Genomic DNA, 17,877 nt, shown 5'->3' on the forward strand with positions numbered 1-17,877 from the left:
TACATGTAAGGATATTAGTGGTAATAAAACACCATAACGGTAATGATATATGTGTAGACATTACTGGTTATAAAATATTGTTATCCTAATGATACATATGTAGAGATTAGAGCTTATAAAACGTCATTATCCTAACGACACATGTGTTGAAATTGGAGGTTATAAAACATTATTTCCATGTAATAATTGGGTAGAGATTAGTGGTTAGAAAACATCATTATCCAAGTGATACAAGTGTAGATAATAGTGGTTATAAAACATCTTTATCCTAATGATACATCTGTATTCATGAGTGATTATAAAATATCATTATCCTAATGATACATGTGTAGACATTAATTGTTATAAAACATCAATATCGAAGAGATACATATGTAGACATTAATGAAAATAAAACATCATTATCCTAATGATATATATGTAGACCTAAGTAGTGATGAAACATCATTATTTTAGTGATACATGTGCAGACATTAGTTATTATAAAACATCATCATCCCAATGATACATGAGTAGGAGGTCGTGGTTATAAAATATCATGATCCTAATAATAGACGTGTAGACATTAGGGGTTATGGCACATGAATCCATATAATAAGAGAGAAGACATTAGTGTATATAAAAATTCATTATCGTAGTGATACAGGTGTACACATTAGTGGTTATAAAACACTATTATTCTAACGATACATTTGTAGACATTAGTTATTATGAAACATCATTATCCTAATGACGTATGTGTAGGCACTAGTTATAAAACATCATTATACTGACGATATATGTGTATATATCAGTGGTTATAAAACATCATTACCCTAAAGATACATGTAAAAATTAGTGGTTTTAAAACATTATTATCCTAATGATACGTATTCAGATATTGATGGTTATAAAACATCATTATCCTGATGATACAAGTCTAGAGATTAGAGATTATAAAACGTCATTATCCTAACGATACATGTGTAAATACCAGTAGTTATGAAATAACATTATTCGAACTTTACATGTGTAGACATTAGTGATTATTAACCATCATTATTCTAATGTTATATGTATATGTATTTGTGGTTTTAAAACATTATTATGCTAATGATACATGTGTGGACATTAGTTTTTATAAAACATCATTATCCTAATGATTGAAGTGAAGATATTAGTGGATATAAAACACCATTATGCTACTGATATATGTGTAAACATTAGTAGTTGTAAAACATCATTATCCTAATGACACATGTGTAGAAATTAGTGGTTATAAAATATCATTATTCTAATGATACATGTGTAGACATTAGTGGTTATAAAACACTTATTTTCTTTGAAGAACTGTGTAGACATCAGTGGAAATAATAGATCATTAATGATACATGAGTAGACCTTGTGGTTATAAAACATCATTATTTTAGTGATACATCTGTAGACATTAGCTATTATAAAGCACCATAATTCTCATGATGGATGTGTAGACATTAGCGGTTATAAAACATGATTATTTTATTGGTATATGTGTAGCTTTTTAGTAGTTACAAAACATTTTCCTGATGATAGATGTGTAGACCTTTGTGGTGATTAAACATGATTATCCTAACCATAAATGTTTAGATATTAGTGGTTATAAACTATCATTATCTTAATAATTTATGTGGTTATAAAACACCATTATTCTAATGATACATGTGTAACTATTAATACTTATAAAACATCATTATACTAATGTTACATGTAAAGAGATATCTAGTCATAAAACATGATTATCGTAATGACACATGTGTAGAAATTAATGGTTATAAAATATCATTATCCTAATGATTCATGTGTAGACATTAGTGATTATAAGAGATTATGAGAGACACTAAACTTGCCGTCATCACAATGTTAATGAAATAATTGTTATTTAGGATCTTATTATGTAGTGATTAGTGAGGGTCATGTAATCAGTTTGTTATTTGAGTTCAGTTAAAACATGATATACAAACAAAAGGAACTGTATAGTCCTTCAAGAATGTTTTCAATATTAAGAGAAGTAAATATTTTGAACTATCAATTTATTGATTTCTCTAAACTCTTATAAAGTACTGGCCTTCACTTGTGCCAATAGAACGACGTGTTATTAGCCAATCGTACGAGAAAAATAAACACGTTAAGTAAAGCATAACATTTTTTTTTAAATCTTAAACCAGTATCCTCTATTTGAATTATATTCAGATTCCAAATAAAAATCAAACATCTATCTTGTCGATCTGGCAGACCAAATGTAAACAATAGCATTACTCTTTACCTGTTCAGGCACCTTTACCTATAACCTAACCTTTTCTCTCTCTTTTAGCCTTTCTCTGAACCTTTTCCAATAAGGCTATATATCTAACTAGTTATTTGTTCTGAGATGGTTTCTTTCATGCCTTTGCTCAGGATGTGTCTGTAGTTACATTATAAAAATCAGCTATCTTCATCACTTTAAACCCAGCAGTAACTTAAAGTTTTGAGTGACTTAACCCCAGTATTCCCAGATTGACTATTTATAAAACATCTGATGTGAGTGACAACTATCTCTCACCTGTATTAATTTAGTTGATTCTTCAACTTACCGACTGATCCATGTCACTGTGTTATATAACAACATCCTGACCCAGAGGAACTTAATATTTCTGATATAATCAGTGGAAATAAGAAGGACAAGGCTTAATGGTTACGACACTGACTCGCAGTCTTAGGGTGACAGATTCAAATCCCATTTCCTTTCTCGTTTGTGGGAATATTACAATATGACAGTTAATTTCATTATTTCTGTGTAATGAGTAACCCAAGACCTGCCTATGGTTATTGATGAATAGCCGTATTCTCTCGAATATATCGTTTCAAAATTAGGGTAGACTAGCGAAGACAACACGCTAGGGAGATAAAACGAAATTCAAAAAAGAATCAAAGAAAAATAAAGATCCCAATACTAAATTCTAAGATAACTTAATAATTCTACTTGTAACAAGAGTAGAAGTTGACTCCATCAATAATAGCCTATTTCTTTGCTAATTCAAGCAATAAAATGCAATTAATTAATTCTTATTAAAGTGACTTTTCTGTTTAATAACATCATCTAGATTTTGTTGAAAGTCTAAAGTCTAAGCACAGCAGAAATACCAAGTAACAACTTGATAAGAAATTTAATAGAGTTAGCAAATCCACAATGGACTTGTATCATAAAATCGGATTTTATTAAATAAACTTATCACACTTTTTTATCAGAGTCTCTAAAACTTTTCTCAGCACACAAGTAAAACAGGCTTGTAATTTCTAGATATACATCTGGCCAAAATCTTAAGGCCAATGAACATAAAAAACAAAATATGCATTTTGCGTTGTTAGACTCAATCACTTATTTGAGTAGAGCTTCGAAAGATGAAGATAAGAAAAGGGAATAATAAAAAAACGTTTTAGCATTTAATAGGAAAATGTGAACACTATGAAATTAGCCTAAATAATAGCTGATCAAAAGCTTAAGGCCATACCAAAAAGAAGTCCTAAACAGGGTAGGAAATGCCCAACAAGAGGTCTCAGTAGTGAGTTGCACGGCCGTTATTGTGAATAACTTCAAACAGTCGCTTTGGCATGGTCGATATAAGCGTTTGCAGAAGGCTGGCTGGAATGTTATTCCAAGTGGAGAAGATGGCTTCACGAAGATCATGCACTGTTTGGAATTGACATCTATTTCTATAGACTCCCTGGTCTATATGTCCCCAAACATTTTCAATGGGGTTCAGTTCGGGTGAACACATTGGATGGTCCAAAAGAATCACGTTATTCGCCATGAAAACGTCCTTTCTCCTGCGGGCATTGTGGATTGCAGCGTTGTTCTTCTGAAAGATCCAGTCATTTCCACACAAGCGAGGGCCTTTAGTCAATAAGATGCTCTCTCCAACATGCCAATGTAGCCAGCTGCTGTTTGACGTCCCTGTATAACCTGAAGCTCCATTGTTCCATGGAAGGAGAAAGCACCCCAGATCATGATGGAACTTCCTCCACTGTGTCGTGTAGAAAATGTTTCCGGTGGGATATTCTTATCGTGCCAGTAACGTTGGAAGCCATCTGGACCATCCAGGTTAAATTTTTTTCTCATCAGAGAACAAAACCTTTTTCCACTTTTCTACGTCCCATGTTTGGTGCTTCTCAACAATGTTTAACCGAGCTGTTTCGTGGTGTGGAAGGAGGCGTGGCCTTTGAAGACGTTTACGGTTTTTAAAGCCTTTCTCTCGTAGATGCCGTCTTATCGTTCTTGAGCTGCATTCTGCGTCCGTAAGGGCCTTAATCTAGTTCGACGATCGGCTGGTGTCTTGCCGGACAACCCGTCGAATCCTCCCACTCAACGCCGGCAAAATTTCTTGGGCCGACCACTTGAAATTTTCGTTCCGTCTCTTCAGGGTCTTTTAAGAAATTTGCAGCAGCAGTTTTACTACGCCCAATCTCACCAGCGATGGCACACTGAGACCTTGCTTTTGCAGCTCGACAATTCTTCCACGTTCAAACTCTGTCAACATTTTAGCCTTTGCCATGTTTTTACCCAATGTAACACAGGAGATGTCAGTGGGAGATGTTGATAACGCTAATGCTTAAACACAAATGTCTAAATTTCGTTACGTGTTTACCGATTAACGCTTCGTTTCAGTATGGCCTTAAACTTTTGACCAGCTAGTATTTAGGCTAATTTCATAGTGTTCACATTTTCCCTATTAAATGATAAAAAAGTTTTTTATTTTTATTTTCATCTTTCGAAGCTCTACTCAAATATTAACAGATTGGTTTCCTACATTAAGCATATTAAAACTTTTCTTTCTACTTCTCTTATGATTATTATTCGTTTTTTCTTCTTAAGAGATTTAGATATAATGATAGTAGTGTATGGTTTAATACAACGCGTCCTCTATAATAAAGTTTTAATGTGATTAAAGTTTCGTTTTGCATAGTCAATGAAGAAATGAGCAGTTTGTTTGTAATTAAGCACAAAGCTACGCAAAGGGTTATCTGTGCAATGCCCCCTACGGGCATCGAAACTCGGTTTCTAGTTTTGTACGTCCGCAGACATACGGCTCTGCCACTTGAACTACCAGTATAGACCTGCGTGTAGGTTAGGATGTTTCACAGTTCGTTCTAAACTATAATTAACATTTATGACCGAGAGCATTAACCAGGGGTAAAGGTTATGCCGTCGGAAAGACTGGCTCGTTAGATGGGGTAAGACCAGGGTAATATTATTTGTAATTACTTAATTAGAAGTAAATTAATTAGTTTCTACTTTATACGCTGTATAAATTCAAAGAGAATTAACATAAGGAAAAAAATATAATATTAATTGTTGTAGTCATAACACGTTATTGAGAGGACATAATATTCTTAAAACTGCATTTTCTATTCGATTTATCAGACTATTTTATCTAGAAAAAAGTCTATAAAAGTTTTCCAACCACACTGTGTTCCCAAGCTGTGACACAACAAATTTAATATTGACCGAAGGACTATTTACACAAATCGTTTGTTACAACATGCTGGTATAGCTTGACTGTAACTGGCTATACTTTGCATATGATATTAGTCTTAGGCCTGTTATATGTTTTAAATTTACATATTTTAACAAGTTCCTAATGTGTTTTCAAGAAAAATAATAATATTTGAACTACACTGTGTCCGCTATCTTCAGTAAGGGTAGTACGTATAAGTAGGGATCGATAAGGATTAAAAATTATACAGGAGCCGAATAAAACACCCAACCGTATTCCTAAGCAAACAAAACAACCATTGTATTGGTTACGATGTATTAGACGCATACGTACAAATAATATGCTGAAAAAGATCGGTAGCATTTCCAACACAACGATTTAAAAATTTCAAAATCAGCAACTTTTTCGTCCACTATCTACCACTATCACGTCAGCGGGGCTAGCGCCTAGACAGCTTGGACTATTGCTACAAGATTTCTCCAGGTTTCTTGACTGATATGTTGATTCCTGATCTCGATATTTCGAAAGAAATCCATGTGTATATGCAGGGATAATTTAAATTGTAAACTTATCATGCACGTACCAAATATTTTTTTCAGTCCAATTCAACACAACAAATAGCGTTATATTTCGATAGACGGACACGCGACAGTTTTTAAAGTATACATTTTAGAAGATTATTTTTAAAAAAATGTGAAATTTAAAATAAAGTAGCGATACTGCTATAGAACGTGGTAGAACAAGAATTAATACCATAATCATAAATTTATAACATTCAATGATTGCTTTAGCCTAAAGATAAATGTAAAAAGCTGCCAAACGGGGACTAAATTATATATATATTTGATTAGGGTTTTAATTTTTATTTCATTACGTTTGATAGCAGGATCCTTACTTCATGGGGCCGATATGGACAGGTGGTTAAGGAAATCGACTCGTAATCCGAGAGTCGCGGGTTCGAATCCCAGTCACGCCAAACATGCTCGCCCTTTCAGCCGTGAGGGCGTCATAATGTGACGGTCAACCCAACTATTTGTTGGTAAAGGAGTAGCCCACGAGGTGGTTGGTGACGACTAGCTGCTTTCCCTCTAGTCTTACACTGCCAAATTAGGGACAGCTAGTGCAGATAGCCCTCGTGTATCCTTGCACGAAATTCAAACCAAACCTTACTTCATTTTAAAATTCATAATTTTTAATAGTCTTGTGTCTATTACGTACGAAGCGTTTTTAAGAAGAATAAATGATATTAACATCTTATCCACACTGTATCTGTAACATGTGTGTTAGAAAACATGACATTTCAGTGGTAGAGTCAAGTTACAACGCTAAAATCTGGGGCTCGATTCCCCTGTGGTGGACACAGAATCTAAGGTGGCTTTTCTCAGAAATACATAAACAAACAATAATAATATATATATGGACTGTATCTGTTAGAAACATGTTTACATTGTATTTTAAATAATGAAACAAAGAAAATGACACGGTTATCAGAAACGTTTAGACAGATTTACAGCTTCAAACGTTTGAGTAATGAAGGTGAGTGTGCCCAGGTTATGTAATAATTCATTGTAGTACTTATGAAATAATTAATAAAAACATTGTTACAGTGCTATGATAATGGATTGTAATATTTACCTGATAAAATTGTTATACTGCTATGATAATTCACCGTAACATCTACCATGGTGTTTATTTCGTATAATAGTTAACAATACTATTGTTATTTTTGTAGAATTTTCTTCGCTCTGATGTCTTTTCACTCTTGCATACCTTTTAACCACCAGAACCTCTATTCAACCAATAAAACGCTAAAAATATCCACCCAGTAAATTTGATTTGTCTCTAACGGAAGTCCTTTAAGGGTTGACTGCCGGAAGGAAGCAGAACTGAGATTGATTTATGACATCTTGCTATCAGATTATTATTATTTTGAAATGTGTACAGATGGTCAAGTGTATTAACAGACACAAAAACACCATTGATGTATATTTAGAGCGACATATCTCTTTCGTGGTCATTTATGTTTTTAAAGGCTAAATACATTTGTACGTTAAATACCTTGTGGAATACAGTTTCCTATCACGACTGAATTACGCAATGACGTTTTACGTGAAATTTATGCTTTAAAATAGAATTTTACTCTTACAAGAAAATCTATTTAAGAGCTTACTTCAACATGTTAATATCAGGTAATTACGGAAAATGTAGGCTTAATTAACTTCAAATCAAAGTGAATTAACTCATAAAATTGTTGTTAATCGTATGGCTATACAGGTGGCTATCTGTGCTTAAACAATGTAAACACAAGTGTCTGTTGTGGGAAATAGTCCTTGCTACTGTACATTTAAACACTACACGTTGTTTCTGTAATAATTACAATTGCAGGACTTGAAGAATTTAGTTTGTTTTCAAAACCTAAAATTTAAAGTTTTATTCAAAAGATGTTTTATAACAACCAGAAGTTACAGACGTATAACGTGTATTACTACCAGAGACACAACACGGTATTATTTTTGTTACAAGAAACGTTATTACTACAACAGACACAACACGGTATTATGTGTGTTACAAGAAACGTTATTACTACAACAGACACAACACGGTATTATGTGTGTTACAAGAAACGTTATTACTACAACAGACACAACACGGTATTATTTTTGTTACAAGAAACGTTATTACTACAACAGACACAACACGGTATTATTTTTGTTACAAGAAACGTTATTACTACAACAGACACAACACGGTATTATGTGTGTTACAAGAAACGTTATTACTACAACAGAAACAACACCGTTTAACGTCTATTACAAGAAACGTTATTACTATAACAGACACAACACCGTATAATGTGTATTACAAGAAATGTTATTACTACAACAGGCATAACGCCGTATAATGTGTATTACAAGAAACGTTATTACTACAACAGACACAACACGGTATTATGTGTGTTACAAGAAACGTTATTACTACAACAGACACAACACGGTATTATGTGTGTTACAAGAAACGTTATCACTACGACAGACACAACACGGTATCATGTGTGTTACAAGAAACGTTATTACTACAACAGACACAACACCGTTTAACGTCTATTACAAGAAACGTTATTACTATAACAGACACAACACCGTATAATGTGTATTACAAGAAATGTTATTACTACAACAGACATAACGCCGTATAATGTATTACAAGAAACGTTATTACTACAACAGACACAACACGGTATAATATTTATTACAGTAGTTTGGTCAGTAAGATATACATGTGTCTTCTAACGTATGTTACGGTAACGTGGTTATTAGAACACGTAAAACAACCTAACTTAGCATGTAATACAAATATACTCGGTACAAAACTCTGTAACACCATGTATGACGTCACTCAAGTAACAGCTCTGCAAGTGTTTGTGATTTTGAAACAACGACAGATAAAAAATGTTTACGAATATCGTCAATTTAACAAATATGGTTCAATCTCTGTCTTGAAATGAACCTTCGGATGGGTTGTTGCTATTAAGTTAGATATTGTGACCTTACCTGTAACGTGTACTGACAGTAGAAAGACGTACAAAGTCCGGACATCTCTTCTGGCAGGTAGTCTCATATCGACACTTGTCGATATAACCATTATTGAAAATATCTACTCTTTAAAAATAACCAGTTCATCACGCATGGATACGAAAATAACTGGGACGTTTGTATGAAGAAGTTTGACTAATATTTGACACAACTATTTTATTTTTATACAGAATACTTCAATAACTATTCAGACAATCAGCGATGGCCTAAAACACTTGTTACGTTCGTCCAAGACCACAAGTCCTCTGTTCATTACCTTTGCTCACTTGGTTTTGAAAGAGTGAGAGAACCGCTTAGCGCTAAGCAGCTGGTGATCTGACGTTTGCTTCGTGTTTGGCTACAGTGTAGTGACTTATATAGTTCACGTCACGTCGCACACGGTACGTTTTATGATCGATAAGTAGGGTTAGGAACTCCGCAGTTACTCTTTGTGGCTATGTACACGAGCGCCATTTTGTGGCGCCCCTTGTTGGATTAATTTGGTTTCTCCTTAGGACATACTTGTACTGCACATCAAACAATTGTACAGGAATTATCATCACGGCGGAAGTTACTATTACATGACTTTCTAAAAACCTGCTGTTTAATAAGGCAGAGTCTATGAAGTATTACAGTGTTAGTAACTTGATGTAGCAACTGTCCTTACCTGTATAAATAAAGCATAAAAAAATATAAATAGCTTTAAGAACTGAAAATATTAACATATCCACAAAGTCACTACTCATATTTTATTCCATTTTCTGAAATCGAATGATGCCTTTTATTGTAGCCCACGTTGAGTGCAGAGGAAATGGGCTGTCGGTTTTCAACATCCTGCCGCATAACTCGATTTGCACGCAACACCATTTAGCTATAATGCCATCTTCCTGTCGGTGATTATGGAACCAGCATGCTCTCTGAGAGATCTTAGAACTTACTTCCAAAGTTCGGAATATTTCCTTTGATGTCCACTTTCCAAGTTGAAAGCCTGAGTTCAGTTGGCTCGTGGATGTTAGTTTTCTTTATATCGTGAGAGGAGCCTTTCCCAACACTTTTGGTGATTAGAAATAACTAATCTATGAAATCTTCTGAAATTTTAAAAAGAGTGATAAAACCTTAGAAAGGCATTTTATGGTAAAAACCACCACTTATTTATCTTAAAGTGTCAAATTACAAGTATATTCAAATTTATATAAGTGCAAGTTTAGAGGTGATGACCCTTGGAAGTAGGATAACTCTGGAAGTTATATCGGTGATATTATGAATATGTTAACCACCGAAAGGAGACAATGTCAAATTATCTCTAGTTGTCTCCAACAAACAGACGACACTTCAGTCTGCACGTTTCGCTGGTGAAAGTAGCTCTAGCTTTGAATTTCGCTACATGAGGCAGAGAGTAATCACCACCCACCTCCAACTATTGGGCTACTCTTTTACCAACAAATAGTGGGATTCACCGTTACGTTATAACGTCCCCACAACTGAAGGGATAACCATGATTGGTGAGACGTAAATTCGAACCCGCAAACCTCAGATTTCTAACTAAGCACCTTAACTATCTTGCCATGTCAGACAAGGGTCAATATGATGTCTGATCAACCACAACGTTTACCTTCACCCTTCAACGTGTTGAAGGTGATGTAGGGTGAGCGATCCTTTACAACTCACCAGTATTACGTACCAGACTGAAATAATTACATCTTGCACGATAAAATGGAGTGGGATTAGTCTGTACGTAGAAGGAACTGTGTCTAAAACAGTTTATAACATAGAGATAACCATTTAAGGTTTACCCAATGACTTAAAGGGTAACTAAACGAAGATGGTAAGGCTTGGCCTTTTAGAAAAGACAAAGGTTTTAGCAGTTTTTATTGTACATATAGTTATAGTAACTGTTAGTAAGATGACGTATACAGTTGTTATGGTATATATATAGTTATATTAACTGTTAAAAGAAAGGCGTATACAGTTATTAATGTACATATAGTTATATTAACTATAAGTAGACTGGAGTATACAGTTGTTATTGTATATATAGTTGTATTAATAATTATAATAATAACGTATATAGTTATTATGGTACATATAGTTATTTTCACTGTTAGTGGAATAATGTATACAGTTGTTATTATACATATAAATATATTAACTGTTAAAATAATGTACTATGCAGCTATTATTCTATATATCGTTATATTAACTGTTAGTAGAATGACATATACATTTGTTATTGTTTATATAGTTATATTAACCGTCAGTAGAATAACGTATATAATTGTTATTGTATATATAGTTATATTAACCAAAATGGAATGACATATACAATTTTTCTTGTATATATAGTTATAGTAAGTGTTAGAAGGATCACGTATATAATTGTTATTGTACATATAGTTATATTAACTGTTGAGAGAAAGACGTTTGTTTTGAATTCTGCGCAAAGCTCTTCAAGGGCTATCTACAAGACAAGATGGAGGGAGCTAGTCATCACCACCTACCGATAACTCTTTTACCAACAAATAGTGGGATTCACAGTCACATTATAACACCCCTACGGCTGAAATGGCGAGCATGTTTGTTGCGAATGGATATAGAACCCGTGAAACACTGATTACGAGTCGAAAACCTTAACACACTTGGTTGTGACGTGCCAAAATGACGTTCACAGTTGTTATGGAACATATTGGTACATTAACTGTCAGTAGGATGGCATATACAGTAGCTATTTTATGTATAGATATATTAACTGTAAGTAGGATGGCATATACAGTTGTTATGGTACATATAGTTATATTAACTGTTAAAAGAATGACCTTTAAAGTTGTTATAATTTACATAGTTACATTAACTGTTAGCAGAATAACGTATATAGCTATTACTGTATATATAGTTATATTTACTATTAAAATATGGACATATACAGAAGTTATTGTTTTTTGTTATATTAACTTTTAGTAAGATGATGTATACAGTCGTTATTGTATATATAATTATATTAACTTTTAGTAAGATGATGTATACAGTCGTTATTGTATATATAATTATATTAACCGTTAGTAGTATGACGTAGATAATTGTTATTGTTTAAGTAGTTATAATAACTGTTAGAAGGATGATGTATACAGCTGTTATTATTTATGTAGTTATATTAACCCTTAATAAGATGACGTATAGATTTGTTGTTGTTTATGTAGTTATATTAAGTGTCATGAAATGACGTATACAGTTGTTATTTTACATATGGATGTAATAACTGTTAGTAGGATAACATATAAAGTTGTTATTGTATATGTAGTTTTATTAACTGTTAGTAGAATGACGCCTAGAGTTATTATTGTTCATATACTTATAGTAACTGTTAGAAGAATGACGTATACAGCTTTTATTGTTTATAAAGTTAAATTAATTGTTAGTAGACTCATGTATACGGTTGTTATTGTACATCTAGTTATATTAACTGTTAGAAGGATGACTTATATAGTAATTGTTACTGTTAGAAGGATGATTTATATAGTAGTTGTTACTGTTAGAAGGATGGCGTATGCAGTTGTTATATATAGTTATATTAACCGTTAGTAGGATGACGTATACAGTTGTTATTGCACATATAGTTATATTAACACTTTGAAGGATGTGGTATACAGTTGGTATTGTTTATGTATAAATATATTAAGAGTTAAAAGGATGACGTGTACAGTTATTATTTTTAATAAAATTATATTAACTTTGGTTTTTGTAAAACGTTAAACATGCCACACTTATATGTATAATAACATTAAACATGCTACACCTTAGGTCTTTTCTAAACCGTCAAACATGTCACACTTATATTTATAATAACATTAAAAATTTTACACCTTAGTTCTTTGTTAAACCGTTAAATATGCCATACTTATATCTATAATAACATTAATCATGCTACACCTTAATTGTTTGTCAAACCGTTAAACATGTCACACTTACACCTGTAGTAATATTAAACATGTTACACCTTAGGTCTTTTTTAAACCGTTAAACATACCACACTTATATCTATAATAGAATTAAACATGCTAAACCTGAATTGTTAAGCCGTTAAAATGCCACACTTATATCTATAATAATATAATCGTATTAGATCTCTGTTAAACCGTTAAACATGTTACACCTAACATATCAGTTAAACGTACGTTGTGTCAGATTGAATGAAAATGGAGTTAATGAAACTAGTCTCACACAGTGATCTATAGAACTGTTGTTTATGGACCCAGATACAAGCCTTAAAATGTTCAGTGTAAACAAACACTCCAAAATTTTTTTCTCATTCTCCAAGAATACATCTACATTGAAGAAAATACCTTCTTGGTTGTATAAGTTAATTGTTGCCATAGAAACTCTAACAATGTTCTTTCTAGTCTAGTGAAAGTTCTGTATTAAAGGAACGTAATTTTCTGCTACGTTAGGCTAAGTTCGCTTCTCGCCATGATCGGTTTTTAATTTCCCAGGTCGTTAAAGCAAAAATATCTTTATTTAGAGACACGAATGAGGCTGAACTCCTGTTTAGACAGATGAATAAATAATTCTAAATAAATGATTTTGAAAGTTTTGTTGTACTACGTGGGCTAAGAAAGATCGAAATGTCTGAAAAGCATTATATGACTTTTGCGATCATTTTAATATCTTCTCATGTTAGTAAAAATAAATGAATAAAAAGTTACTGTGTGTTCAGAGTTTTGATACAGACAATTTCTACTTTAGTGTCTATAGAAGTTCCAGTAACAGAAGATAACAGCATTGGTTATAAGTTCGTCTTTCTTCACTATTATGCAAGAATGCAGAGTATCAACTGGGAGTGTTATACGTTATCAGTCAGTAATGATAAGATATACCACGAGAGAATGCGTGACTATATCAGTATTTATACAAGTGCGTTAACCTCGGGACATCGTGAGATTTACTGGAAACTGGCATAAAGGACTAATTCTGAGTACAATTTACGACTGATGCTAGAACGTGTCTTTGTATCCTATTAAATAATAGAAGACAGGAACAGTAGAATAGATTAGTTACTACAGAAACACAGGAACAATAGAGTAAGTTAGGAACTACAAGAGGTGAGTTACTACAGAAAAACAGGAACAGTAGAGAACGTTAGTTACTACAGAAACACAGGAACAATAGAGTAAGTTAGGAACGACAAGAGGTGAGTTACTACAGAAAGACAGGAACAGTAGAGAACGTTAGTTACTACAATACATGAGTTACTACAGTAGGTTCGTTACTACAGAAAGCCAGGAACAGTAGAGCAAGTTAGTTACTACAGTAAGTTAGTTACTCAATAATAATTACTACAGTAATTAGGGTACTACATTAAATTAGTTAATACAGTAAGTTAGTTACTAAAATAGGTTAGTTACTACAGTAGGTTGGTTACTACAGTACGTTAGCTACTGCAATAGGTTAATTACTACAGTAAATTAGGTACTACATTAAATTAGTTAATACAGTAAGTTAGTTACTACAATAAGTTACTACTAGGTTAATTACTAAAATAGGTTAGTTACTACAGTAGGTTATTAAGTTGTGTATTATGTGCTCCACCTTTCGTCGCCTGTTATTATTACGACCAAATTAAAATTATTAAAAACTAATTTTAACAGTTATTCTAAAGACCACAAACGAGCTTCTCATACATATGTTTAAAACACCCTATTTTGGGTTTTGTAGACATATGTTTAGAACACCCTATTTTGGGTTTTGTAGACATATGTTTAAAGTACTAATTTCGGGTTATGCACTGAATGTTTAACATACCAGACAAGGATTTGTACAGAAATATTTAATTTACTAGACCTCGGCTTATACACAGTGTTAGGGAGGTTTTATAAGAATATTTAGTACTATTATTAACATTATACAATAGTATTAACTTCAAGTAACATAACTGTATACGCTTCTGTAAATGCATTTAAAACAACCACATTTACAACAGTCAGAGTTTGTGTGCAAGTGTAGAGACCACAGAGGCAAGTTGAAAGTTTATTTTGAGATGTCTATATAAATATTAACAGTTCTGTTTTTTAATATATATAACGCCAACAAAACTTCTGTTTTCATCTTACCAAGATGTTTCTATCTGACTAAGATACGAAAGCAATTTTTCCTATCGTTTACTGAGTGAGTAGTTTAATTGTCCCTATCTTACTAGGATAAAGAAACAAGTTTTATCTTCGTCTATCTTATAATACGATAGTAAAGCCCCTGTAACCCTATTTCTACGTTTTAACCCTTAGCTGTTGCGAAATCGCGTTACATACTTTAGGGCAGTGGATACATTTGAAGATTGGTCGGTTATACAAGAATACTCCAAGAGCTGGTGATTGGGGCCAGTAATTAAAACCAGTCGTTTGTTTTGGTTTAAAACAAACATGGGCGAATATGTAAGTTGTGAATGATGTTCTCTGCTTATCAATAAAAGTGTTAATACCCATACAACCGTTCTGAGATAGATTTTGGTAAATCAGTTTGTTTAGAGTTGAAAGAAACATGGTCGAATATGTAACCTGTAAACGACGTTGTTTAGGTATGAAACACACATAGTCATGAATATGTAAGCCTTAGACGAGTTTGTTTAGGTTTAAACAAATATAGTTGGATAGATAAGCTTTAAATGTAAGTTATAAATGAGTCGTCTGCAAAGGCACGACAGTGATATAAATCCTTCTTATTTATTATAATTATCCATGATTAAACACGATTATCCCTAATTATTTATGATTATACATTAAATTATTAATTATAGTTACCCATTATGCACGGTTGTATATCCATTTTTGTCTCCACTTAATTTGACAATTACTAACTTTGAGGGATTGTTGGTTTCCTTGGCTTAGGTTGTTTTTATAATATTAAAGTTTTGATCGGAAAAACTCTGGGAAATACAAGAAGTTTACTGTTGACGTAATATAATATAAGATGACAAATTCCTGTTTCGTTTGAAATTGTCCCTTATAAATCTTCTTCGTGGTCCTTTCATGTCAGGAATAAATCTACGTCTTCTATTATTTTACTATTCAACTTGAAAACAACACAAAATTATTTAATCTTCTATACAAGCAAACTTTGATTCGATGTTAGTGAAGTTCTATTAGGAAAGAGGAATACAACTACAGCATTAGTGCTGCTCCCACGTCTGATTACATGAAACAAAAATTCTAGCATAGTTAATTCAATGGTAAACACTACCCCAAGCTTGATATCTGTTATCGTGGCTACTGAAATAACATTTTTTGATACTTTATGTATGATAGAAACTCATTTATTTTGTTTAAACAGTCATCTCCAGGGACATCATCGCAGGATCAGTAAATAGTTGTTCGTGGTTAGTAGGGTATTTTTCAGGTCTTGGTCTTCTCTTTTTGTCGATGATTTAAATTTCAAAGTCTGTCGATGTCGCTGTTTCCACTGGCTCGAAATTCTTTCTGCATCAGGAGAGAGAAAAACGTGTGAATTGATTGACATACATTACGTGTTTATTAAATATTGTCAGATCAAAGATAAACCCATCGCTTAACTTTAAGATAATGAAAGACATATGAGTGAAGTAACAAAGAACGCAGCCGTGCATGCGTTATGCCATAACAGATTTAAGAAATAAAAGTTCGCAGATATAGCGCTACAGGATCTGCAGGAAGATAACGTTATATCAGCTGTGAATATATACACGGTCTTTGTTGTATCCATTTCTTAACTGCTGTCTAAGAAATGTTTAATGACCCCATCTAGGACCAAGTTTAAAGACAATTGTCTGGACAAAGTTAAAAACACAATATACACCTTAAGTTTAATAACACTATCTAGACAAAGCCAAAACACTACCCAGGAACAGGTTTAAAAACACCATCTACAACAAGTTTCAAAGACACCAACGACATCAAGTTTAAAGATTATCTACTCCGTCGTTTTTGACAATCATCTGACCAAGTAAAACCATCTAAGTTTAAAAGCGAAAACAACTATTAGACCTAAGTTTAATGAAATACTGAAGACCAAGCGAAGACATCATCTAGAACGTTCAAAACCCCAAACAACACCAAAGTTTAAAACAACCATCATACCGAAGTCAATAACGTCCAAAACCGAGTTTAAAGACGCCATCTAGACCAAAAAGTTTAAAACACCAAATTTAATGACACCCTCTACACCAAGTATAAAGACAACAATCTAGACTACGTTTAAAGACACCATCTAAAACCTAGCGTTTAAAAGACACCATTCCACAACAAGTTTAAAACACCTTCTTCACCACTTTCTTTAAAAATCACGATGTAGATCTATGTTCAAAGACACCATTTAGGACCAAGTTTAAAGACACCATCTAGACCACGTTTAAAGATACCATCTATACCAAGTTTAAATACACCATATCTAGACCACAAGTTTAAGGATGTTCATCTAGGACCAAGTTTAAATTCACCATCTACTAATGCGTTTAAAAGATACACCACCACCTACATAAGTTTAAAGACAACCATTTACACCTCACCAAGTTTAATGACACGATTCCAGACCAAGTTTAAAGACACGATACAAGATCTATCAATTTATAAAATCACCACACCATAGTTTAAAGATCTCATCTAGGCAAGTTTAAAAAATTATTCAACTGCAAGTTTCAAACACAATCTAACAATCTACAAGTTTAGTCAGACAACTATCTAGATTAACCAAGTTTAAAGATCCACGTCCACAATTCAAGTTTCAAGAGCTACGCGTTCCACAACCTTGTTAAAAGGTCATCGCATCATCTGACCAAGTTTAACAAGTATATTCATCTA

At 33.0% G+C, this 17,877-nt stretch overlaps 1 protein-coding gene across 1 annotated transcript in view; it reads right to left on the reverse strand.

Annotated features, from left to right (window-relative positions):
* Nucleotides 1-9,419, reverse strand: part of LOC143245501 (uncharacterized) — a 31,027-nt gene extending 21,608 nt beyond the window's left edge. Inside the window, exon 1 of the mRNA XM_076491863.1 lies at nucleotides 9,041-9,419. Coding sequence (XP_076347978.1) covers nucleotides 9,041-9,131 — 91 coding nt within the window. The 5' untranslated portion in view covers nucleotides 9,132-9,419. The remainder of the gene's footprint in view (nucleotides 1-9,040) is intronic.
* Between the last annotated feature and the right edge of the window lie 8,458 nt (nucleotides 9,420-17,877).

Source organism: Tachypleus tridentatus, chromosome 2, assembly GCF_004210375.1.
Source record: "Tachypleus tridentatus isolate NWPU-2018 chromosome 2, ASM421037v1, whole genome shotgun sequence".
Taxonomy (NCBI): Eukaryota; Metazoa; Arthropoda; class Merostomata; order Xiphosura; family Limulidae; genus Tachypleus; species Tachypleus tridentatus.